The sequence below is a fragment of the Parus major genome, chromosome 3 (assembly GCF_001522545.3).
Source record: "Parus major isolate Abel chromosome 3, Parus_major1.1, whole genome shotgun sequence".
In the NCBI taxonomy this organism is placed as follows: Eukaryota; Metazoa; Chordata; class Aves; order Passeriformes; family Paridae; genus Parus; species Parus major.
Genome location: NC_031770.1, coordinates 58,332,585 through 58,360,131, shown reverse-complemented (window position 1 = coordinate 58,360,131; position 27,547 = coordinate 58,332,585). Strand labels below are relative to the sequence as shown.

Here is a 27,547-nt window from a genome sequence, read left to right as displayed (position 1 = left end):
TACTCTTTAAAAGACCTTTATTTTGGTTGCATGGTTACAGTTAATTTATGCTTACAGTTAGATTGTTCCCAAATAATATTTCATAGTTCACCATGTACACAGTGCATTCTCTGTCCATCTGGTATGGAAGAACTTTATAAAATACAGATTAAGTGACTTTGTACACTTTTAAGATTAGTTCATCAAGATTAAGTAAAAAGGCAAATAGTTTAATTGGCAAAAAAGTGTTTTTACATTTTTAATATATTAGTAAAAAATGGCACAAAAGGAGTCATTTTAAAGGCTATAAGCATCAAACTTTTAAAATGCTTTCAGTCAGATTCAACCAATTTTAACTTAATTCCAAATACCAGTGTTGAACTTGGAATTGAATTTTTAATCTTCTTTTCTTAAGCTGTGTAAAAGACATCATATACAGCTTTGGACCTGTTCATGGGGACTAAATCACAGCAGTTTCAGAACAGTGACATTCAAGTGCAGATAGGAAGTTGGGAATTTCTATTCTTCCCAGTAAGTCTCTGAAGTCACAGACTAGAGCATATTTTCATCTAACCAAACCTACTCATGCACACTTCAGATGCAAAGATACCAGATGTGTGCAATAAAACACAGTATTTCTTAATGCAAGGACTGGAACAAAAAAATTTCACGTAATTACATCGTTCAATCTACCTACCTTTGCAGGAGGTTTCCAGACATAACCATACGTGATGCCAGATACAGAGATAAACAGAACATTTATAAGATTTCAAGCAAACTGAAGGCTTAATTCACAGGCTTCAGGTATAGAAATCACATCGACTTCAGCAACTTACATTTTATTTTTGAACCACCCATATCAAATGGGTAGGTGAATGTGATGGAACAGAGAGAAAAAAATATATTTCTAACTTAAAAATAAATTCTGAGATGTGAATTCATTGCCTCAAGCAACAATTCAGGAGTTTGTTTTGGCAGCAACATTTAGGAATATCCCAAAATATAATTACCCACCCTGTCAACACAAATTATCATTACTTTGATTAGCCCCCTAAACCTTAAGATGTTTCATGTTTGAGTTAATGGAACAGTTTATGAACTTGACTGTTTTTTTCTGGTAAGACAGCACCCACACCTGAGAGGGCAGGCAGTTATACTGATGGCAGTAGTGAGAACATTATTTCTCAGGTTAAAACAAAATGTCTTATAAAAATGTAAGTGTGATGAAGTACAGAACCACTATTTTACTCAGCTTCACAATGAGCAAACCATGACTATGAATTTCCTTTCCTAATTTAAATACAAATTACAAAGCTTTCTCCAGAGACTTATCTTGTAGATAACCATATGATGATTCCAATAAGCAATGCTCCAACAGCAAGTATAACAACCAGTATGCACATCTTCTTTCGGGATCTTTGCTGCCAACAGAGAAAAGAACAAGTTGATTGAAAACTGTACCACATGAGAACATCAGAAAACTATCAGACGCTTTTATGGTCCTACTGCTTGTGCAGTCTAACTAAATTGTGTCCTTACATACAAAGATGGTCAAGTCATCTGAGGATGTTCAAGGAAAAAAAAAAGCAAAAGCAAAGTTATCTACATTACTTTATGGCTATATTAGTCAACAGAATTATTTCAGTGTTATTTCTGGTACACATAATAAACTAATGAAAGAACACACAATAATGTAATGAATGGATGTAACTAGAATGCTGGGGGAAAGAACATGAGCATAGGTGACAGCACAGAGAGGAAATGGACAATCAGTTGTACAACAGAGGAGACAGAAATGGCCTGCTAGAAAAAAAAATACTATTATTGTATATACAGAAGGGAACAATGGACTACAATTTTAGACTGCTGTGTCTAAAGTTATTTTAAAAATAAAATGTGTCTAAATGTGCCTAAAAATAAAAATGTGTCTATGCTATTTTAAAGGTGTTTTTGCCAAATTTCTTAGGTAGAACCCGCTCTTAAAGAAAACAAACAAGCCCAAACCAAAGAGACATTACTAGCAGCCCACTTATATAGATGTCACTACAATATAGTCTAAATTATGAGCATGTTGAGAACTTTCACATTTCCCATACACGTCTGTAACTTGAGATACCAAAGCACTCAAGACCAGCACTCTGTCATCCTTTCCTCCATAAAATAAATCATGAAGTTCTTAATTTTAAATTTCAACCAGAAAACTTATACCTTACATTGAAATTTTTGGCTGCTATTATTTTCTTTCCTGAATTTTTTAAGTATCAAAATAGGAGTCATGAAATGTACTTAACATGCCAATTAGCCCCACTCAGAATACAGTTCAAGGATGCGCCCTTTCCCACTTCTGAAATCAGTAACAGTCTTTCAGACATTCTGTCACTGTCCTAGCTACTACTAACACAGACTTCCTTTTAAAAAATCTTATGTAAGGACTAACTCTAACTTAAAGCAGAAGATTAATTACTAATGAGATTATTTATAATAAGTTCCAAAAATGTTATAAAGAAGTAGAATTTAAAGGTATTAGAAGGCTTTTCAAAAAACTTTGACAGTCTGAAATATGTTCTCAGCATCAGAGTAGCAAATAACAAAAGCTGGATATATACAGCTTTGGGAAGATTCTAGACAACAAAAATAAATGCTAACTGTCCACATCTTCAGAAGATTTTCCTTCCTATCTTCTCTACTCCTCCAGTGATCTCCAAGGGCTTGCTCTCTCCCCTATACAGGAACCTTTAACTTCTTGAATTATACAAGTAGGAGTCTGTTTGTATAAGGTTTTTTGGTTGGTTTTCTGATTTTTGTTTGTTTGTTTATTTTAAGTAAAGAGTGCTCTCACAGACTCTCAGAAGGCTCTGAAATAGTCTGGCTGAAAACAGCTTCACACAAAACCCAAAGCTTTCAGAAGTCACTGACTTGTATTTTCTATTGACCTAGAAATTGCATTGTAGTTTAACATAAACCTTTAAGTCTTCAACCTTTGAGGAACTTGCTAGACAAAATCCAAAGTGCCTAAGAAAGTGTAAGTCATGACTACTTCAGGACAGTTTCACACAACTGGCATTACCTGGTAGTTTGCGGCTCTTGACAGCTGCTGGTTTGCTTGCTGCACATGTACATCTGCATTTTCCACATTGGCTTCTATGCTGTCTTTGTTTTGAAACGAAAAATTTCAAATTTTGGTAAGTCATAAACCAGTCAAAGGTTTTGAATGCTAAAATATACTTGAAAGCATATACAACAGCTGTCCCAAAATGCCAGTATCTTCATCAGTATTCAACAATGTACCTTGTATTATGAAAGCTTGACCCATCCTATACCTGAGTCCACTCCAGAACTACCCAGGCAATGATTGGCTAAATTCATGTCAGATAACAGCTCTCCTGTTGTACATGCAGGGCTGAAATTTAGATACCAACCAGGGCACAAGTTTTCAGTACTTCTGCTTTTTTTTTTTTTTCCTTTTTAAATTATCTTTTACTTGTCCTCCAACTTGCTACTGATTACTCTCTGCTCAGATTAAAAGAAGTCCTAAGGTTTATGAAACAGAGGCAACAGACCAAACAATACCCCAAGAGGCATGATTCTAGTTTGGTGTTCTACCATATTGTCACAGATGGTATTTTTTTTTCAGTAAAAAGAACATGAACTGATTATGGATGAAGGTGATTAAAAAAAGCCCTGAAAATATATTCTGGACATAGACAAGAGCATGGTTTAGCAGTTGACGCAGAAAATCTTCAATCACATTTTGTTAAAACAATAAACCTGTTTGCATGAAAGGCAAAGTATGAATCTGCTGAATCTACACTCTTAGATCATTAACAAACACAGTAAGGTGTCCCACATAAATTCCAATTTTAGGTACAAACAGTTCAGAAAACTGCTTTAAAGACATTTTATACACATGAAAAATTACATGCTTTAAACTAGATTTTAGGCTCTCTTTCTTACTGCATTCCCAGTCATCTCAGCCAGTTTACCCATTATTAGGTTGTACCTGATTTGTTTTAGCATTGATAGTGTCATTAGAGGAATTTTTCCAGCAAAAGGAAGTTCTACACTGCAGCTCACCAGAGAAACTGAATTAAAAAATTTCAGGTAATATTTGAATTGGACTTACCTATCACATCGCCTTGTTCATGAATCATCATTCCTAGATCTTTGAAAATTTCATTGATGTCCATAATATCAGCCTGCAAAATGAAATCATTAATGTACACCACACATTTTAACATTTATGTGCATTTAGATATAAATACTGTTCCTTCTTCTCTGGGTGTGCATCCATGACTCTTTATACTACAGGATGAAAAAAAGTATTGTAATGTGCTTATTTTGAAGGTTTTTCTGGTACTTTGAGATCAAGTTTATGAAGCCCTTGCTTATAAAAGTTTCAGTGAAACAGAAAATCTCTGTATTTCCACTTAAGAATGAACATATTGAACAATACATTGGGAAGACACGTGAGGAGAGGTATAATTTTGCTACATTTCTATTCACTGTTTCAAACAGTTCTCTAATATGACTATATTGGAAAAAAAATATACATACTTTTTCCTTGTAATCACATGGGCATTCCTATTCTATAGCAGAACCACTGAGGTTAAACACAGTATATCAAGACATGGTTTTCTTACAGTAGATTTCTAATGTACATTTCAGATCTAAAGACAATATTTGCAGTTTTGAAAGGAAAAATCACACCCACGGACAAACCCAAACTCCTCAAGAGTCATGCCTCCAATTAATGCTCATGCTCCTTTAAAATGCTCTTTCTTTGGAATATCAAAAGCATATTCTGCTGTAAAACCACTTATACTTACTTCAAGCTGCCTAATGGAAGACTCCCTCTCCTCGATAAGACGGAGGTCATCTTCTGTAATTTCTTCATCTTGCACTTGTGCTTGTGCTTGACTATCAGACAAAAAAAAAACAAACTGAAACCCATGCAGAATTGAACAAGCACAATGAGAAATTATTCAGAAGGATAAACCTACAGTTAAGTACATAGCCCATTTTACATTATCAGTTAATAGATATGTGTTTTTACCCTTGTCTGTCCCTGGCTAACAGAAATGGTATAACCATCACAGCTTTGGAGTAGCAGAGCTCTTGAAGCACTGCTGCACAGAGCCTGTGGCTGACTGGAAATTCTAAGTATGAATACAAGGTCAAAGTTCCTTCTGAATTATCAACTGCAGAGTTTACATCTATCTGAGCAACAAAAAATAATCTGAGACTGAAAAACAGTTCTTGGAGAGTATGGAAGTAATGGGAGTTCCCAGTAAATACTGGGCCCTTATCACAGCAGCTTTACTATATTCAAGTTGGACTCTTCTTCCCTAAATTTGGGTCCCAGAATACCCAAATGCAGCAAAAGGACATGGCTGCAGCTGAAGCATCAGGAAAAAAAGGAGGGACTTTTTGTGAACTGTGTCTTTCTCTCCCCATGTATGCCATCAAAGTATCTTCTTTATACTAAAAACCAGAAAAATCATAGGCAGCTTGCTTCCCAGCTAGATTAAGGCATATTAAGTAATTCAACATACCTGTCCCAAGAGACAAGTGTTCCTTCTTTGTAGTTATCTTCTGGAGCCCCACCCTACATGATCAGTGTTTAAAAACATAAATAAAACATTATAGCCCTGAAAAGAGTACTGGTAACATTTCTATAAGGAGACAATACTAGAATGTTTCTAGTAAGTCAAACTGAAGCATGATTCAACACATTCTCATCCTGGTTTTGCTTTATGCATGCATAAGGCTGAAATACAAGCAAAAGCTCAGTAATTGCCTGCTACAACTGACAAGTACAGAATGTGTATTTGGCACAAAGTGAAAAGGCAAAATTGATATACTGACAAGGAAAAGCTCAACATCTGAAGCTACTCAGCACTTCTCCACCTTAATACTCTACTGAAATCTGGCAAGTCATTCTTCCCCAACGGAAAAAATCTGTTGATATCTAAAGATAACTGCAAAAGCATTTCAAAATCTATTAGAAGTTGCTTTTGCAAGATTACAGCATGAACACAGCGGCAGTTCATTCTTTTGTGTGACAAAGGCAAGGAAAAAGTAACAGTTGTCCAGGGAGGTTATTACAACTTAATGCAGCCTTTACTATAAAATCATATAGCATGTGTTCTGCAGCATTTAGACTCAGCTATAAGCTAAGTAAATTTGTCTTAAGTAATTTGTCTCCAGCGTCGAGACAAATCTGACACAGAACACCACTAACACCAATGTAAAGAAAGTAGTGGCACATTTTCTGATACTTACAGACACCCTCGAGCTGGCTCTTACTCTGGCTACAAAGTCTTTTTCCTTCTCAGCAGCTTGCCTTTGGAGTCTTTGGAAATTTGTTAGTGCTGTGGTGAACTCCCCCACAAGACGGTCTTTCTGTATTTTTCTTTGACGCTGTAGGAGAAAAAGTTTTACCAAGTCAAATGAGCTCAGGCTTTCCAAGGTTTTACTATTTCCAGTCTGCTAAATACCAATGTATATATATTCTAATTTGGTCTAAGGGAAGGCTGTCAACAAAGCCATTTGCAATTCCATGGACAAACATTCTTTCCTTCTGGGATCACATAACCACACAAATTAAGGCATTTAAAAAGGAAATCGATATATTTATTTTAATTTAACAGCTGGAAATGAGAAATGAGCAGTGATTAGAAAAATTCCACCCTCCTTATGATCTGCTGATTGTGAAATCTTCTGCTTTGGTGTGAAATATTTTGACACCAGGAATGCTAAAATATGCAGAGGTGACTGAATTTAGAGGGGAAGAAGGGTGCAGAAAAGAAAGAACAGAGAACTTCATATGTATTTTACATAAATGCTGGAAATACATATTAAACAGAATCCAGAAGTGGGTTCACACCCCTTAAGTCCTTTAGAACAGATCCAGAAATACTTGTTCTAACCTTTCAGGTTCAGGGTGATGTAGTGAAGTGAAGGGGAATATTGGGCACTCAAGAAAGCCTCCACCATACTTTCTGAATAGATGCATATATCAACCCTTACAAATTTCTGAAAGGTTGTCATTTGCCATTCATGAATCTGTTATTTATGCAGTTCATTAAGAAACAGCTTTGATATAAGCATAAAATTAAACAGTAAAACATTTCACTGTGAACTTTTCAACTCCAAGATAAGCAGACAATAAAAAACCCCACAAACTAAGGATACTTTGGCTGAACTAGAGGTTATATACCAAGGCTAAGTTTTAACACTGCTCTTAGAAGTTTACAGCTTGACAGGATGAGCTGTATGGACCATGACCTGTCATTTGAACTCAGTGTTTCAAGACCATTACTTTCCCAAAAGCTCCTTAGTAACCACCCTCAGACCTTGCAAGCTGTTTAAGTGACAATAACCCAAATCCATGTTTTCTAGGATCCTGTTGTTCTTCCCTTGTTTAAGTGACAGATTTTGCTAGGATAAGAAATTACCGGAGGGCAGACAGGAGTGTAGTAACCACAACAGCCACTTCATGTGTTTCTGACTGAAAGATTTTACACAGACGTCAGAAAGAAGCAGTTTGAAGACTGCAAAGGTTGATTTAGTAACAGCTCCTGTCTAGTCCTCTTGCTAAAGGAAAAGTCTGTGACAAGACATAGCCCATATGCTGATCTGAGTGATGCAGAACAGACATACTGTAATGATCAAATTATTCAGACAGTGAGTGAACAGCACTTCGGCATACAATTCCTTGACCCTGGAAGCAGTCAGAGTGCTGGCAGAGTCAGATACAGCATCACTGCAATGGATTACAAAGTGTCCAGCTACCTGAAAAATCAGAAAGGCACAGCACACTGCCTTGATTCCCACTACTTCAGTCACACTACTTCACTCCTGATACATAAAAACAACTTTGGGACAAGTCTCGACAGCAACAAAATATTCTTATATTTTAAGTATTCCCGCATTGTGCTAATGTGTTGGCTAACTAAAAAGTGCTTTGAAAACAGGAATAAAGAACTGAAGTGACTCAACTACTTTACATGAGCCAACATAATAGTCAAACTAGCCATGCTTTTTGTTTTTATACCTGTTCACTTGTCGCAGGCAAAGATCCAAACTCTTTAATGTATTTGTCAGTTTCTTTGGCAAGTTGGTTGGTGTATTGCTGCTTCTGTTGCCTAAAACCAAATGCAAATTTTCATTAGAGACCATTGGGTTACTTCGCTGAATTCCACTGATTCTCAGGAAAACATCAGTACTAAAAGCTTCTCTGAAGCACACAAAGCCATCTTTAGTCTGTTCTTCACTGTAAAGGCAAGAAATCATGAATTCCAGGCAGGACAGGTGTTGAAGGTATGTTGCTCAGTGTGACAGCATTATTAATAATTACCCACTTTTTTTTTCCCCTTAGGTTTCTTCTATTTTATTTGTGTAGTCATTATGAATACATAAATATACTTCTGATATTATCACACAATTCTTTACCAATAGCCTATTTTTTTCTTTTTTTCTTTTTTTTTTTTTTTTCCTTTTTCCTGAAGCAATTCAAATTCTTTACCTGCTTTGGCATCCTTCCTTCCTAGTCTATATAAAAAGGTTTTTCCTGGAAAGTTTTTATTAAAGCCTTCAGCATCGGTATTTTAAATAATCAAATAACTCTTGGAAAGGCCAAGTGAAAAACAGATAAAAACTCAAGCAAGCTTACTATATATACATAAATTATCTCAATAAGGGTCTGAAGCATGTCCTTAACAAGAGTTTCTGCTCTGTTTAGGTGTGAATTTATGCCTAGATCCTGTTGGGTTACTGCATAAACTATGTATGTTGCTTTTTACCTATTTCCAGTCCCCAGTAGAATATCTCCTGTGGATTGTACCTGGCTAATGTTACGGGCCCCTGAACTCAGCTATTATGAAGTAATTAGGCTCTTCACACAAAACGAACATCATGACTTTGGTCCAACACACCTCCTCCTATTATTCAGTGGCTGCAGCACAGCATAAAACACACAAAAAATGCCAGGGTGAGCACAACATGTTGCTTACATGCATTTGTGATGCTGAGATTAATGTGATAAAGGAGTTTAATGAAAAAAATCATACTGGTTCATAGACCATGCAGAGAAGTAGAGAGCAGCTGCTGTCTCTCCTAGAGGCGTATTAGTGAAAGTCCACCTTTAGGTGACTGAACTCTAGCAGAGCATCTGCCTTGGAGATTGATTTCACTTCTGTTACTATTTCTGGTACGTATTTTTTCTATAATGTCATCCCTTACTGTAGCTTCCATCACTAAAAACGACATTCCCTTTCCTCTCCCAGTATCCCACCTCATAAAAAACACACCCCAATATATTTATTACCTTATGACACTTCTACAGATTGGAAACATCGGATTGATGAGTGGAGGGGTGTGGGGGTATGTTTTTGAGCAGTGATATTGCTTTCTGGTTGTGCCACTTTGCTAACAAGCAGCACAGGTTTTATAGAGGCACTGATACTGCAGGTAATGTGCACGAGCAAACCAGCTGATTCGAGTTTACAGACTATCCTACTTTAAGAAAGCACATCTCAACATCTAAGTTACAAATATTTCTCTATGCTCACCTTTCTCAGGGAAATCAAGCACTCTGCCTAACAGAAATCCACTTCATCACCTAAGAGGAGATTGTTTACTATGCAATGAAATTGTTTTTGTGTGAAGTACTCACAGCTGTTGCCTCAGCTCAGGCGTGTCCTGTGGTGTTCCAAGCTGATGTAGTATTCTTTGTATTTCAGCAGCTGTTTGTGAAGAGGAAGAAAAGTTTGAATGAGGCAGAGCCAATTGCTACTCAGTTTTATGCATTCTTGCTTGACAATTCTAAAGCCATATAAATAAATTGACAGAAATGGATATACCAGACTTTTTTAACCTACAACAAAGACCTTATTTGTAAGTCCCAAAACAACTACTGAATGATTTTTGCCATGTCAAAGACAAAACCTGGGGTTTCTTATGAAGGATGGGATTATATTAAAATCTTTAGGTAGAAACAGGCAATTTAAAGACTATTCCATTTCATTATACTATGTCTAAATCAGCACCATTCTTATTCTGCTTTATTTTATGCACATCATTTTGGAAAACCATTTGGAAGACTTCTATAACATTATCTTACACAAATATTTCAGAATCCATGCATCAATGAAGAGACAGCAACAAAGCATTCATGGGTTTACAGCATGTTAAAAAAGGAAATAAAACTCACGTGTCCAGGTTTAAATTGCAGTTTTGAGAGTTTCTTATGTTTTTAAGTCTAGGATACAAACTGCCAGTGATTTCCAAGTGTATTCCATAAAATATTAGTTTTGAACTGCAAGAAGTGGCATATTGTCTGAGCCTTATTTTCAGCCTAACATATTTTATTGTCACAGGAGAAAGCAAGGAGAGAAATGGACAGAAACTTAAAGAATAGGTAGTTTTTCACACTGAAAAATCTTGCAGCTTCAAGATGCTTTATCTCAGTTTAACAATCTCATGTTCTAAACAGCACAATAAATATTCAGAATAACTCATTTTACTTGACTTCAGCTAGGAGTAGATTTGTCTTCCCTGTATTTCTGTGACTCTCCCCCAGCAGACTGGTGTGCCAGACAGATAGATATAGTAAGATATTATGTGGGATCCTCACTTCATTAGCTCACTATTTTTTTTCCCTAAACACAGTTAAAAATTCAATAAGTGACAACCCCACATAAGGAAGAAAGAACATATTAAAAGAAGAGAGTACTTTTCCATTCACTATAGAAGCGATCTGTAGCAGACAGAACTTCAGGTAAAATAAGAAAATAAGCTACAAGTTACGTTAACCAGTTAGATAAAACTTGCAATTCCTTAAAGCATTTTTAGCAATAATATTAATTCTGATCTTTGCTTCATAACCAGTCTTCAGTGAATGTTTTATAGATAATACTGAATTACCTACACTACTTTACAAAACATCCCAATGCTGACAACTGCTATAGCCAATACTTGGTGTGCACACCCTGGTAATGAATACATCAAAATGGGAAAGTTAGATTTACATGAGGTAAAAAATAAGATACTTAAAGCAAGTGTTTTTGAGAGAACTAAATGGCATAAAGTACTAACAGAACTTCTGTGGGGAACAGCACTGTAAGATGGGTTTCATGCATCTTGTATTTTAACTGAGCTGAAAAACAGCAAAACACAAGAGGAGATTTTTGATTTTGGCTACCACTGGCTACTAAGGACCAGCCCTTCCCTGCCTCCCGTCTGCTGGGCGAGGCAGTGTCCGCCTGCCTGCACTTCTGGGCAGCTGCAGCTGCTCACACACACTGATTAACGCAAGCTCAGGACAATTAAACTTCCTTTTTATGGTCAGCGTAATGCATTGTTTTAAAACAAACAAAAAGATAACTGGTTGGTGTTATCTTGAAGAACACAGTGTTTTAATATCTAGAAGACTAAACACTAATTTGTTTCTCCCTTCTGACTCGAGAGCCGAGGAGCTCGGTTATTCCGTATGTACTTTCAAAAGGGAGAGTAAAAAGAAAACCGAAACAGATAGAAAAAGTCCCGGTGTGTCCTGCCGCCACCTAGAGGTGCATTATTTAACTGCCAGTAAAGAAAATGCAGGTTTGTGTTTTAAGTAAAAATTCCCTATAACATGTCTTATACTTAAAATATTTGCATTCCAACATAATTGCATACTTATCCTACTTCTAAAGCTGAACACAAGTAGATAAATGAGAGGAAATTAAAAGCCAGCACTGTTGAATTGGTCAGATATACAATTCCAGAGGCAGAGCTCATGGCAGTTCCGGTCTTGTGATTCAAAAATTTAGCATAAAATTAAAACACATTTTACCATGAAGTCCATAAGTATGCATAAAAATAGCAAATTTCCAATAGGACTTCAAATTACAAGGGGAAAAAATAGAGGAAAAAAATCCTAAGGACTGAAATAATAGCATTTTTTATTATGCTTCCTGTGATTCAGTATTTTCCATCTTAATCTTTCACAATAATGGTTATTATTTAAAAAAATTAAACTATTTGTTTATATGAAGTATACCACATAGAAAAATGAAAATTCTTATTCAAGTAAGTAAATAGAAAAAAAAAAGGCAGAGCAGAAAAAGCAAATTTTGGCCAATAGTCTTCAGCAGCACTCTGGAAGATGCTTCAGAAAAAAAGCCAAAAACAGGTTGGTAGGACCAGTATAACAAAGTAGAGAAGCTGACTTTCCAGAAATCTTCATTTAAAGTTGATCACCTACAGGTTGATGAGTTAAAGAAATCCAGTCTTTGTTCTCCTTTGTATTAATATAAATATGCTGGAGTGTACACCAGACTAGAAATTACACTCTTCATAGTCTTACAACTCTTTTGGTTTGGCTTGTTCTTACTGATTTCTCACTGTAGCTACTTCTCATTCAAATATTTGATATAACATTATACATATAATCATAAAGCCACCTAAACTACAGACATTCAGTTTATAGTCATAGTTTCATGAACCAAATTTTTTAACAGGATTAAAGATGTTACCACAGGGATCACAGAGGGAAGGGTCCTCTTCCCTCACATGCACACACAGATCTCACAGAATCTGATTAAAAGCAAAGACAAGCTCTACAACTTCTTGAATCATAAGACAATATCCCTTCCTTTCCTTAAGGGAAAAGCAGGGTAGCCTTAGTGTCTCCTACTAAAAGTTAGATTGCAGAAATACCTCTGCTTGCTCCTTTCACTGCTCCATTTGTGAAACAGGCAGGGAGAAGAACCAAGCATGCAATGAAGAACAAAACTGCTGGAAACCTGGGATTACTTTTTTGGAAAACAGAAGTTCCTAAATTCCTGATTTCACTGCAGATAGTTGTATTTATAAAGGTACTGCCTTCTTCATTTAACCAGCTTTTCAGTCCTGTGTAGGGAGTTCAGGCTGGCAGGTCACAGCACACAGCATCTGCTCTGGTCCCCTCAATCCATCAGCAACAGGTGTCCCAGAGAGCCAAAGACTTAGGCCTAGCCCACAAAGCCCTAGCACTGCACTGCAAACATATTGGTAACAGTCAGGGACCCAAGATCACAGCACAGTTTTGACAGGTTCCTAGGTTGCTTCACTCTTTATGGTTTTCCCTTCCCCAGTTCCCCAATTCTTCAAACATTCCAAGGAGTTCCAAAAGACAAGAGTAATCTAAGGTCCCTCCTTTCCTGGACATTACCAATCCTGCCACTGAGACTGACTGGATCCTGTGCATGATTTTAATTCATTTCAGTGCAAAATCAGACACAGGCTCACATGAGCACTTGGGCATACATAGGTGGCTGCTGGACTTCGCTCAGGAGCTGCACAAGGGGACACACCACGTGTGCATACAGGTGTTCTTTACCAAAGTCACCAGGGTATGACAACAGCCTGCATCACAGGCTGGAAACTCCTTCACACTGCACATCAGGGTAGATGTTTGCATAGAATGAAAATCAACAGCTCTGTAAGGGCTCACACTCCACCAGCAGGAACAGCACCTTGCCAGCTGTGGGTTGGCAATAAAAGAAAGCAAGTCCACTTTGGAAACTGAGCAGAACAGGAAGCAGGGTATGCGACACCATGCAAGCAAAATGCACTTTTTCCCAAGAAACTGCTCTCTTGCATGCAAAGGAATCTCATTTTTTTCACCTGAAAATTAGTCTTGTCTTAGAAAGAAGCAATAACATAAAGAAGACTTTTCATTTGTCTTTGCAGAATTCCTGATCTGGATCTCACAATACACAACTATTAGCTGATAAAAGCTACTCAGCCTCTCTAAGGCTGGTCACATGCTCAGAAACAGGTCAGACATGGTTAATGATGAGCCAGAGAAACAATTAAGACCTAACCTGAATTCCTACAGAGAAAATTATTCAAGAGTCAGCTCATGTTTATTTTTACTAAGCCAAACAATGGTTCCATTTCTAGTCAGTAGAAGACTCTTCCTTTAGTTAAGGAGAACATAGAAATGAAAGTAGTAGTCTCTGATATAAAAGACCTCCTTTTCTTTACAAGAGTCACCAAAGTAGAGATAGTTGCAGTGGAAATATTTACAATGTTTAACAGGTAGGAGTACTTGAGAAACGTGTTCCTGACTGAACTGTAATACATAGAATGTTTTTCATAAATAAAACCATGTTTCACATACTGGATCACACAACTACCCTTGCTTTAGAGCTGGCTAGCAAAGAAGAAAGTTTCTTCTCCTTTCTCCTCATCTTGTCTTGTTTTTCAGCCAGATTTGCAAAGTTGTTCCATTACTATAAGTAAAGCCATGTTGACATAACTGCTGGTTCCGGTCCTTGAAATCAGAACATTTAAAAGGTGGCATAGGAATTTTTAAATGTAAAATAAAGGCACAAATAAATTAATACAATGAAGACCAAAATGTAAACAACTTATTTCCTCTAAGATCATGGGTGCAAATATTCTTAATCCTGAACTGTGAATTAGAAATCATTGTGCAAGCTGCAACACCACAGCATTGCTGCACTAGGAAAGGTAAAAAAAACCCTACCCAAATCCTTCAATAAAATCCTAATGTTTGAAAGGCAATGCATTGATTAGGAGAATGGAAATGAACAGAGTGGAGGTCACCCACCCTCTCTGGCATGGTTGAGAGGTGTTTGAACACTGTTATTCATGTTCATCTACAGCATTAGCCAAAGGAAACTGAGGATGGTCTTACTTTGCAATGTTTACCAGTAACTCCAGCTACAGGAGAGAAGCTTTCTCAAGCTACCTGCAGTCAGCTGTCTTCCTACCTTAAACTCTGTTCTATTTCACATTTGGAAAACCAAACTTTAAAACCTCAGGTGGCCAGGATGAAGCTTGTTGCAGCTTTAGAGATGGAGAATGGCATGTACCAACAACAAAATCCTGAGGATTCTAAAAATATACCTCAATATAGAAGCATGAAACTGAGGGCAAATATGTTTAATGAGTACTACTTATTACCCCACTGCAGTAATTTCACTTCTTACTTGGATTGCACAAGACTACTTTATAGCCTTCCAGCAGCTGCTTCCTTCAGCTTCCTTCAGCCAGACCCACCACATTGCCCAGTTTCATAAAGTTATGGTCTAATGCTTCCACAGAAAATGTGGCACTCACTGGGTGTGCATGGAAGAAACACCAACAGCAACAAGAGCAACAAACACCAAGGCACTGCACCGCAGAGAACAAGAACCAGACAAGCAGGCAGAGCAAGTACAATGAAACCTGCCTTACAAAACAGCAAGGACTGGGACCTCACAGGAAGAAGGAGCAGAACAGCTCCTCCTGAATGTTAATTGTAATGGTCCCACCTCTGTCACCATCCTATACTTAAAAAGGGACAGACGGGGTTTTAGTAACTGTCTGAAGTTCTCAGGGTTAAAACAACAAGTATTTAAAGACATTGCTTTTCAGTCATTTTTCTTATTCCTGAGCCCAAGAAGAATAAACAGAATCAGCAAAATGTTCCTTTGCATGCAATTAGAGCAACATTTGATTTGCTCCATGTAGCCTTGTGCTCCAGCTATGGCTTCATAAGGCAAATAGGCAATGATTACAGCACCAGCACAGTCACCTTGCAGAAATGCTTTGTCAAATACTTCACACACGCTGCAACCGGCTGGGTAACTATGAAGAAATCTCCTACTTCTTTCCAGCTGAACAAGTGAGTCGACAAACAGCACATCCAGTTACAGATTAATTTGTGTGGAATCTAATAAACTTCAGAGTCCCTTCAGAGCAGGTTATTGGAACAAAATAATAGTTTGTTAAAATTACACCAATTCAAGGTGCTTTTTCCTGGGGAAAACAGACTTCCTCAATTTATTAAAATCCAATTCAATGTGTTTTCCTTCTGCACTTCAGCTGAGGGTACTTGACTAAAGATGAAGAGATGCTGCAGAAAACATTCCTGGATCAAGGAAAATGGAGTGTCCTTTTACAAGGGCACCTAGTGACTGGACAAGGAGGAATGGCTTCAATATGAAAGAGAATAGGTTTAGGAAAAAAATTCTCTGCTGTGAAGGTGATAAGGCACAGGAACAGGTTGCCCAGAGAAGCTGTGGATATCCCATCTCTGGAAATCTTGACAACCAGGTTGGATGGGGCTTTGAGCAACATGATATAGTGGGTGGTATCCCTGCACATGGCCAGGGGTTGAAACTAGATGATCTCTATAAGGTCTCTTCCAACCCAAGCCTTTATACTATTCAATGATTCTGATTTAGTTGCAATACCTCCATCAGATGAAAGTCTTCTGTGTAAGACCCTCTTTAAAGCTAATAGTCTAGTTTACACTCCCTCAATTTTTACATAAATTACAATGCCACAGTGCTGCCTTGCTAGCCCTACTTAAACCAAGAGAGAAAGTTTATCAGAGGAATCAAATCCAGGACACAAGTCAAAAGATACCAGTTCACACTAAAAACATCCCCATGAACCCATCTAAGTGGAATCAAATATCTAAAAACTTCAGCAATTTGGTTTTAAGTAATTTGCTTTATTCTGTCTTAACTCAGTGTGTCACACTGATGATTCTAAAACAGGATAATGCATCAGCACAGAAAAGCAGTAAGTGATGTAGGTGTGGGAAGGAGAAAATGAAATTAGGATGGGCCTGAAGATTGTCCTCTGCACTCTAAGGACTAATGACACAGTAAGCATGAAGAGTGGGAAAACATCCCACAACATCATAACCTTTTCTTTATATTTTGTTACAGCTTCTGTCATTTTTAAATAGTACCATAACCCAGAGCGACCAGGAACACCAGCAACAGTGTCTCAAGTTCAGGATCTGCCCTCAGTTCTTTCAGGGCTGTTGTAATTATTTCATTCTAGTCTACTCCCATGTATAATGGTCTTTCAGTGAGGCAGTGAAGAGAGATTGAAGTACTGGCTCTAATAAGGGCGTAGAACACACTAAGCACACATTAAGCGCACAATAACTGATCATGCAATCAATTATTACAGCTCAGCCAACAGGAAGTCATTAAATCAATCATTTTATAGTCTTATCCTAAAGTGTCCCTGGTAACTTTCTGAAACCCAGCAGTTTGAACATTTCTCTAAAGAATACCACTAGCTTATTAAATTGTGAAAATGAAGCATAGTTATGCAGTAAGCAGTAGCTGCACAAACACCATAACCCAACCCAGTTATAAATGAAGGAAGTCTAGTTTTTAAGAGGCCAGGTCATTACTGCAGCTACCTCAGGAGCTGACATGTAAGGAGACACAGCACACCACAGACTGGTCAACACAAGCAAGTTGCTGCTACTGCAGGGTCACTCACAATTGATCACTGACCTGGGTTTATCCCAGCCCTGACAGGTGTCCAGCCCCCAGCATAGCAGTTTTACAGGGGATTTGATAGAGGGCTCTCTGTATAATCAAGCTGCTATGCAATCTCCTGCCCACAGGGAGGAAAATCCAACAAAACTGAGCTGCAACAGGCACTTTAAGTACCTTACAGAGGATTTGAAATACAACTCTCTAGAGACAGGAAGAAGCATGAGGACCCTGGCCACATCCCTTCTCCTCCTCTGCTGCAAATGCAGGCTGCTTTGCAAAAATTATCTTGTCATGGTGGGTCCATTTAGACTTACTCCATCAACAAAAGCAACAGTTGCAGTAAAATAGTGGATGTCTTCACTGGACTCCTTGCTATTTATAATAATTGTAACGCAATACATTGTCAGTCAAGGAAAAACTCTGACTTTTCTGCACATATTGACACAAACTGTGCAGGGGCATACATGGAAGACTCATTTTTTCATTCTATTCTGCTGCTAGCATAAATAAATCCCTGTCCCTCTTGTGAAATGTCATCCAAGTAAGACAAAGATAAGACAAAACACAGAAAAATATTTTAAAAATTTTCCATATTCATAGACAAATCTGTGAGGCATGCTTTCTTAAATGTATATGCTATTTTACATACAACAAAGCCTTTAAGAACTGTATGGAAATTATTCAGACTTGAGATTTTAAGAAACAGTTTATTTCTACAAGAACTTTATAACTTCACTTCATTACAAAGACAAACATTTAGAAAGAGCCAAATTAGCTAACTTTCTCTTCAATTCCTCAGTCTTGGAAGAAGTCCACAAAATGAAATGTCGAAGAACATAGCGGTGCTTAAAATCCCTAAATAACCAGCCTTTCCCAGGTTTTATAGAAATTTCATTCTAAATCCAAGAAACCTTCTGCACAACAGGAAAAATAATAATAAAAAAAAATGTTTCAGCTGGTATATTCTCACAAACTTAAATCTGGTTAACTGCAGTTAATTGGAAATTTCTGACAATACCTCTGCTAGAAGTCTCAACAAGCTCTTCTGAGAGCCTATTTTGTTTAGAGCCACACCTTATATACAAAACCACACTCTATGTACAGAAAAAAACAGAATTTTGTTTTCATACAGGCTCTGATTTCAACACCTCAGTGATCTCATTTACTTTCCATGTGCCCATCTGTGCTCTTCTTTAGCCATGAGTAATCATGTGAATCTGCTGGTGTTTCATAGTGACAGATACAGATTTTGGTGAATGTTTCAGCCTTTTAGCAGAAGATATTAACTACCTACTGGGCTTAAACCACAACCTAAAGGCATCTACTAAAAGTCTTAATATTTTTCATTGCTTAATCTACACTTATGATTTTCTACAGTTAGATAATGTTACAGGCAAAGTCATAAGATTGATCTCATTTGACTCCCATTTTAGCAATGTTCAGTGAGAACAGTAGCTTATACACAACTTGAGATGCAAAAGAAATTGAGAAAAATTGTTGTCACAGGACAGGTATCACATGACATATGGATCTCTGCTGGCTTAAGCTGACCTTCCTGGAATGTGCTCTATATGAATTGATGCTTGTGCTGCCTTAACAAACAGCAAAGGAAGTCAGCAGAAAGCAGAAGTCCCTATGAGAAAGTATCTCTCAAAGTCAGCCAGATCCCTTCCAACCGTATGTGGATTGTGGCTACTGAATTTTATTTTATTTTTATTACCTTGAAGCATGCAGAGAATGTGTTTGTTGAGCTGGGCTGATCTTTAGTGTGAATGAACAAGTCAAATATTCTAGCAGTGATCTACTGTGCCAATACTGAGCAAGGGTAGATTACACCATTCTTACTGGCTTTGCAACCAACTCTGCACAAAACACTGACACAACCTGGAGGAGCTGGCAAGTGAAGGAAGGCTTTGGTGTGGAAGGAATATGAATGCATTACTACAGTTAGTCTAGGTTCTCTAGCTGCTTGCTTACTGCTTGCAAACAGAAAAAAAATAAAGGTGTTTTAAAATAAGTCTTTTAAAACCCAAAGACTGGGTATATTTTACAAGTATCAGGCTTTGTTCTGTGTTCCCAGGCAAAAGCCTAGGCATTCCCGAGCATTATAAACTGCTTCTAAATGGACAGCTCACGAAGCCCAGCTCAAGGTGCCAGTGGAGACTTGATAGTTACTTATCTAGCCTGCACCGTTCTTACTTGTTTTCAGGAACTGCTCTCAAAAACATATTTAGTAGCTACAAATAAAATATTAACTACAGAGCAAAACAAAGGCATACCAGCCTGCTTCCTCAATGACCCCCACACAGCAGAGTTATTTAAGTATATGGGGAGAGGAAAAAGCATGGCTGGCTACTTCTTGCACAGTTCCTGTCAGAGACTTGAGTCAAATCTTTCCAGCTGAGCAGAAGAGGCACCTACTCCTCTAACAGTATCCTTCCTACTTTTATAACTGTGGAGTTACTCCTGTAGAGGAATGCAACTACCATTTTTCTCCCTCTTGGGAACATCTTTTTAAATATAATGCTTTCCCTCTTTTAGCCACACAAAGAGAATCAATTCTTTAAAATGCAGAAAATGGTCATATTTCAAAGAACTGCTCCCTCTCATCTTCAGTTGTGAGAAGTATGAAAGTTACATATTTTAAAGCCTTTAAATCAGGCTTTTTGTTTTTTTTGCTTAATGTACTTTCAACTTGGAAAGTACAGATTGGTACTTTCTGTACCAATTGCAAGATCAGATTTGTACAATTGTATGCCCTTCCAAAAGAGAGGGAGAGAAAAAAAACACAAACAAACAAACAAAAAAAACCCCAATCACATATGGATTCAGTGCACTCAAATATGGATTCAATGCACTCATCCTCCTAGGCATATCCCAGCAGGGTAATTTAACATGGCTGATAGAAATACAGTTTTGGAAGGAGGCAGAATTTGTTTTGTCACAGAGAAATATATTTTGATAGCTCATCTTGTGCATCACACTCATTCCTTGTCTATCCAGTTGCTGTAAAAAAGCAACCAAGAGGAAATGTTTCAGGATGGCATTTAGATTTGTCTCAAGTTAATAGCACTGCCATTAAGCTACCAAATAAGTGAGAGTGCTACCTGTGAAATCCAGTTCTAGAACAACTGCTCCTTCAGTAAACACTGATTAAACCACCTTGATAATAGGTTCTCTGTCTGCAAAGGCCAGACAGGTTGGAGTTTTACATCCTGCATATATTCTTCCATATATTCTCTCCTCCATATTTTTGTTTTCTGTATTCAGAAAGTTAGGGATAAAACTCAACCACCTTTAAATGCACTGGCCTTTCAAAATATGAAACATAGGTCACTTAGATGTTATAAACCGATTTAACATAGGCCTGGAATGAGAATTACAGTTACTTTGGACTAGAATCCAGACAGACCATCAAACCTTAACCATCAGTTGCATTCTAGTAGAACAGAAATTTAACAGTTGCCCAAATCTAGCTCATTATACACTTCTTTGGCTTTATTATTTCAATACAAAGTTCCCTTAGCTGTTTGAAGATCTGCTTCTCATCACTGTTAACACAGACCTGAAAGCAAACCAGTGAGACATGGCTTGCAGGCATTGCTGACCCCACTGAGGTTCAGCACACAGCACTGCAGCTCATTCGAGTACATGTGATTCATACTCTCCAGACTTCAGAGCACTGCTCAGAGTCACATGGATACTCTAAAAACTCCAAGAGCGGGTCTGAGAGCCCAGCTCTCCCTCTTCTGCCTGTGCCCCGCCGCTCTCTTTGGATATCAAGAGCAGCCTTAAGTTTTGCAACTCCAGCTTCTCGGTGAAACAGTTGTAACAAAAGTAATAGAGAAATACCCCACAGACTAGTTCCTTAAATCTCAGCTCAGAGATGTCACTGATAAAACATGAGTTTCAGGCTGAGGAAAGCAGACTGTTCTCTAGATGTTGTTAGTGATGTTATAATCACTTATTTCTGCAGAAATGCTGGAAATGTGAAACAAAGCACATCCTTCTTTAGAGAACAGCTGAGAGAAGCTTCTATACACAGAATGCTCTGGGGTTGGGGATCTCAAACACAGGCAGGTGTAAGAGTACTCACAGTACAGACAGCAGCACATACTGCTTCCCATTAGATAGCTCAGTTTCTATCTTCAAGGTCCTAAAGAGGACTCACTAACATCCTTTCCTCCAAAGAAACTCAAACAGCCCAGTACAGATAGCATTTACTGCAGTATTTGAACAAAGGTTTGTACAAAGCAACTTTGTTTGTACAACTTTGTTTTGTTGTAGCTCTCAACACATCTTCAACCAAACAATCAACGGCATGATTGGATCGACAGATAAAAATATCTGTTCTTCAAAGTTCAAAGGCACACGTTACCAAACACAAATTTAGGCCCTTCTATTAACAAAGAATAACCCAAACCAAAAAGAATACTATCTTGCAACTGATATAATTATTGAAGTAGTGTGTTAAACCAGCATAGAAAGGAGCTTTCCTAGTCAATCAGTAACAGTGGGCTAGATGAACTAGAAAAGAAATGAGAGTATTAATACAACAGCAGCATCCTGCCCATGCATTATGAAGTGTGAGGTACTTAATATATGTATTTTATCTTAAACAGATCAGATTTATTACTTGGAAGGCAAGTATGTAACAATTCAACCTTGAAGAAATGTTAAAGACTGCTGTTCTCACCCATGCTACTTCCTATAAACTCTGGTGTGTTACAAAATCTTGGCTGCACAATGTTATCTAATATAGGAAGTTCTGTATTTCTCCAACAAGTTCAAGGGCCAGCTTATAGCTGGAAGGGATAGTTTCCTTTCAACTAATCTGTATCTCATCTCCATCTCTGTAGTAGTATTCCCACTTTGCTTGCATGTTAGCAGAAGTGTGAACTAGTTTTGAGGTACCTCCTGAAGTAGCCTGGTGATCTGAAATGAAATTCTCTTCCTCTATTGATCTCACTGAAAACCAGAGCATTTACACATCTCCAGGTTAACCAAGAAGAATTCAAATGTGTTGATGCCTCTCACAAATGCTTATCATGTCTGGGCAGAAGTGCAAGACCAAGTCAACTGCCTAGATGGAAACCCATGCATTTAGGGTCAAAATTCCTGTGCCTCTCACCCTTCCTTCCTAACCAAGATGGTTGCAGTCTAAAAAGACATGCTCAGCATCTTACTAGCACTCCAGGTGCCTAAGCTCGCAGGTTTGTTTCTTCCCTTCTGACCTGGAAGTTCCTACAGCTCACACATTCCAATAGAAAGCTGGACAGGTATTACACACAGGAAAAAAGGGCTAGAAAAGAGTCCATAAATCCTTAGAGACCTCAGTTCAGGAAACATATTCAGGATGTCCATAGGATCCAGATCCTCATAAAATCTAGCAGAGAATGGACTGCAAGAGTAACTGAGTGGTTACAGTTCAGTCTGATCTACAGAAGAGCAAGAGATGGAATCCAACTGTGTCCCTGCCAGAACTAGAAAAGTGCTTGTCTGGAACTTTTCAGAGCAAAGCTCCTGTTTCTGAAGCCATGCAGCAGTGGGGCCAGGAGACATTTGGACTCGGGTCTTTGCATGGCAGTAGCAACTATCTAATGCTCAGACTTTAGCCATCTAAATCTCAAAATACCAAAGACATCAGGACAGCAGATAACTCTCCTGGCATTTCTTCTATCTATCTATGGGCAGCTTGCTCTTAGGATGCCTTGGGGAGGAAGAAGGAAGAGAAGGGGCAGAAGGGGAAAGATGAAATTAAGGAATCACCAAGTCCAGCACAAGATGGTTAATTATGTTCAGCAACTTTCACAATACTCCAGTTTCAATCACTGACTTTTTTCACCTGACAGAAAACCATTCTTTTACATCTTGGAGCCTCAGGTTGGCAGCTGCCTCTGGAAGACCAAGTTAGAAGCCATCAGACTGAATGAATTTACTGAGTAGATTTTAGGAAATAAAGCATAAGGACTTTTACAGAGTTGGTTTGTTAACTTTAGTTTGTAGAAATACCTGAAGTATGAAACCCTGAAGTACAGAAACATTTCAATAAAGCAAAATTGCAGTTCTTGTCCCTGTCTTGTTCCTGTTGAGATCTTAAGAAATTATTTCTGGAAGAAAATATAAAATGTAACTGAAAAAATAGAAAAAAAGCCCATCTGTGCCACTCACCTGTGCTACAAATACCCATTTCTAGCACTTGTTTTGCAAAGCAAAGATCAAAATTTTGATAAAAACTGACATACTTTATTGTTCAGATTTATTTTGAAGTTTTAACATTAAATACCCATTTCTGCAAGCACTCTGTATCCTGTACAATATAAAATACATGTGCCAAAACTAGCCAGGTGCTGTTCTTGACTACCTGCCTTCTGATGAACCATATACTTTACAAATTTGTGAATCAAGTTGCATTTGCTTTGTAAAATGGAAAATGGGGGAAAAAGGAAAAAAGATTGAAAAACCCAGCAGTCTAATTAACCTCTAGCTTGAATGCCCCAGTTTACTGGATAAAAAATACTAGGTAGCATGAAACTAAGCACTGGTATATTAAAACTTGCAGAATCTTATTTACATATCTAATATATACAAGGGACAAGGGGAAGCTGCAAGGCCACAGCTTCTGTCCCTGCTAAAAAATTCAAGCTTCAATGAATATTTGATGCAATCCTTGCTCCTCAAACACCTCAGCCTACCATCTTAAAATGCCCTTTAAGTGCCAGAACAAAACTGAATACAGAGTGATACTACACTGTACTTGCCATGGCAGATCACTGCTAACCACACACATGAAGGAAGGAATGCACATGCTGAGTGGGGTGCCACAAGCCTGCCAAATGAGTAGGCAGAGTCAGAGTTAATTCCCATGAATGAATCTGAGAAACTCACCTTGAATGGGGGCACCACCATTAATAAAATTTTACATAAAACATGCACAAATGCAACTTACAGCATTGTGTGATCTTCTGGATGTTAGAAGTTATGCGTTGGGCTAGTTGATTAGGATCCCCAAAACCTGGTCCGTACGACATGGCTGAGTAGATCTGCTGTCACAGTCATCCACAACAGGAAAATGACAGGCAGTCTCTACCTACAGGAAACAATAGTTATGTTTTGGTCACTGGTTTATAAAGTCTTCAACTTCTTAAGGAACACATGGGAGGAGATTAAACAAAACTCCATACACTAATATTTATCCTCTCCAAAAGCACTGTACTTCAAAGATAGAGTTTATTCTTTCTCAAACTACTTATGCATTTTCCCCACTGTAATCAAAGAAAGAGTGTAATTTTCATTTACTGCCTTCCAGAAAAAAAAAAAGCTGTATGTTTAATCTGAAAATGCCAAACCTTCTGAAGAATTACATCCCAAACCAATTATATTGTTATTTACATATCATATATCACCCATCCCAATACAATCCAGCATAAGTAACCACTGTGAAAAAAAACTCAGCAGATATCACACAAGACATCAGAAAAAAAGCAGCACCCAGTTTCCTCTAAACACCAATCATTTGTACCAACTTCAGTTTTGGTTTAACCCAGTGTCACCTAAATTCTACAAATGAGCACTTCATCCTGTTTCAGCTGCTGTGTTTGTCAATATGAATTCATTTTTCAACAACCTGGGTATTCAAACACATTTTTAGGGGTGTTTTCCCACCAATACAGATCAATTTTGAGCACAAGTTCATGTGCTCATATCCTAAATTGAAATTAACAAGACATGGATTACAATACTGTGGAATCAAAACTGGAAGTTTATCTGTTCTTCAATGAGAATGCAAAATAATCAAGCATATACACATCCAACACAATGCCACAATTTCATCCAAGCTGTGCTCTTCTGCACATCACCTTCACAGGTTGAACATTTTAACTTCACCACTGTTCAGCCCAAACCATGTGCCTTCCAAACAAAGTCCTTTTTTTGTGGCCCATCCGCTTCTGGTTAAGTGACACCACTAAAACTCCGTTTCAGGTATAGAGAAAAAGAAAGAACATTTACTGTGTGAAAAGAAGGAAATGAAAAGGCCAACTGATCTGTCAAGTATGACAGCAGCTGTGCTACAATTTGCAAACTCAAGTCCTTATAAACTTCTTTTTAAATACAAATAATTAACAGTCCTTTTTGCCAAATATTTCCTTTGGAAATGCCTGGGCAGCAATACCCTGGCTGTTTTAAAACACGACTGGTTTCATATCTCTGTAATATAAAACTATCTCTAGTGGAGCCAAGACACTGGACTGGTCCTGACATTGTACATCCCACCAAAACTTCACCAGGATGTAACCACATAGGTCAGGCCCACCCCTGCTGCCCTGCAGGTGACAACACCTGTGCCCCACAAAAAAGCTGCTGCTAGTGTGAAGACAAACCCTGCATGATTTCGAAATGGCTGCTTCACTATGATCCTAAACCCTGCTTGGAGTCTTCAGCCCCTGAGGCATCCCCTTGTAATGAACAACCTGACTGCAGACGAGGCGACAGGGAGCGTATTTGCACTTTTCTACTTGCTGCACTGCTGCCTGAGAGTCATGATAGCTGTCTGCAATGTCGTTTCCTGTCTTTGTCTGTACCACATGCAGATTCAACTTATTTTGACTGAAGTCTGGAGTCAGTCAGGCAGTCAGCCTAAATCCCACTTATCTGGGCCAAGGCTGGCATTACAACCCTTGATCTTTTTGGAAACTCTAGGCAACATTGCACTGAATTTTTATTCTAAGACTAAACCCACACAAACTTTACAGCAAATAAATGGCTCTATACCTTGGTGGATTGACTAAGTAAGGAAATCTATTCAGTGAAAAATACAATCAATCATAGGCATAAAATCCAAAGAAACCACCTAAAAACTAAGTTTGAAAAAGATTTCTTAGAACTGCTGACATGTTTCTTTAAAAGTTATGACTATTTCTAGATACCTTGGTAGCATGCTAACTACAATGCTACTGACTAAAAAAATTTTAGTTAAATATTATATTTAATGTTAAAAGTTAAGCGTACGTTTAATGGAAATGTTAAAATGTCACTGCTAAGAAGAGATGGCAAAAGGCCAAGCTACCTTGTGTAGAATTAACTAAAATAGTATTTCATGATTGGTTTTTCTTCTTTTGTATTTATGTTTGCCAAACAGCTGCCTCTAACACTGTTCTCAGGAACACCTTTACAATCAAGAGATATGCACTGAATATTTCATCCAAGTCTTGACAAAAGCAGTTACTGCTTTTCTTTGCCTTGCAAATTTCTACAGCTAACAGTTAATTATCTTTAAAGAAGTTACACCCCACTGACAAATGTACAGATTATTCAACACATAAGAATTTTCAACTTTCTACTACAGCAAAACACAACAGATAGCAAGATGTTCAAATGACAGACTGAAATGTCCATAGGATATAGTTCAGCTTTTCATCTGTATATGTAGCTCTAATTGTTGACACAATTCGTTTTATCTACCCACATACTTAAGGATTGAGATTTGTAGTAAATTTTAGGGTAGCCATGTAAATTCACAGCTGGTTTACTCCATGCACATTCTTCCATTAATAGAGCTATTCCTGACTATTTCAATAGTACAGGTTAGTGACAGAGTAGGCAACTGGTCTGAGGAAAAGACAGAAAGAGAGGTAAGAAGAGGACAGCCATCAGCTGTCATCACCTCCCAGTCTTCACCACACTTTCTTCCTCTAGTTCTCACAGTAACACGGGCATTGGAACCAGAGGAACACTCCATTTCCACTCACAACCTCTTCACTTGTTAGTGCTGAGTTACTCAAACTCCTCTGAAAACACAGATAAGCTGAGCCCTTGGAAAGTCAACTGCTAATGACCTAGACAAGGTCAGGGTTTCAAAGCACCAAGAAACAAAACAGGCATCCACAAAGCACTTCCTTCTGTCCACAATGATAGGAGCATTCATCAAGACACTGAATTTCCATAGAAATTACCCCTTTTCACTTTCACAGCATTTATCTTCTCTGTCATGACATATTTTGGTATGACTGGCTGCACAACTTACAAAACAGGGAAGTTAAAAGCCTGCTGCAGTTGCAGGAAGTGCACTTCACCTTCAAACTGGAACGGAGCTGCACTTTGGTAGTCTTCAGTTCCTCTAAAAGTTCCAGTCAGGTGTGAGTTTCTGATTGTACATTTTATCTTCTGTTCAACATCTCTGCCTCTGAATAGGAGTATACCTAATGCCAATTCATCTTGTCAAGCTTCTGTAGAAAGTCCAAGGAACTACAGGCACAAATGAAATGAAAAATCAGAACATTTTA

At 37.9% G+C, this 27,547-nt stretch overlaps 1 protein-coding gene across 3 annotated transcripts; it reads right to left on the bottom strand.

The window, feature by feature from the left end:
- STX7 (syntaxin 7) lies at positions 1–27,520 on the bottom strand. 3 transcript variants are annotated; one of them, XM_015622894.2, is made up of 10 exons: positions 27,338–27,520; positions 24,214–24,354; positions 9,656–9,725; positions 8,036–8,126; positions 6,262–6,399; positions 5,532–5,584; positions 4,806–4,896; positions 4,103–4,175; positions 3,047–3,129; positions 1–1,400 (listed from the first exon to the last, which is right to left on the bottom strand). In XM_015622894.2, exons 2-10 carry the CDS (start codon positions 24,293–24,295, stop codon positions 1,308–1,310), a joined length of 774 nt encoding a protein of 257 aa, XP_015478380.1. In that variant the 5' UTR covers positions 24,296–24,354; positions 27,338–27,520; the 3' UTR covers positions 1–1,307. The 3 variants fall into 3 exon arrangements, with proteins under 3 accessions (XP_015478380.1, XP_015478381.1, XP_033368673.1); XM_015622895.3 differs by lacking the exon at positions 27,338–27,520 and adding an exon at positions 27,289–27,307; XM_033512782.1 differs by lacking the exon at positions 27,338–27,520 and adding an exon at positions 25,008–25,279 and having other exon boundaries at positions 24,214–24,356.
- Positions 27,521–27,547: the final 27 nt, after the last annotated feature.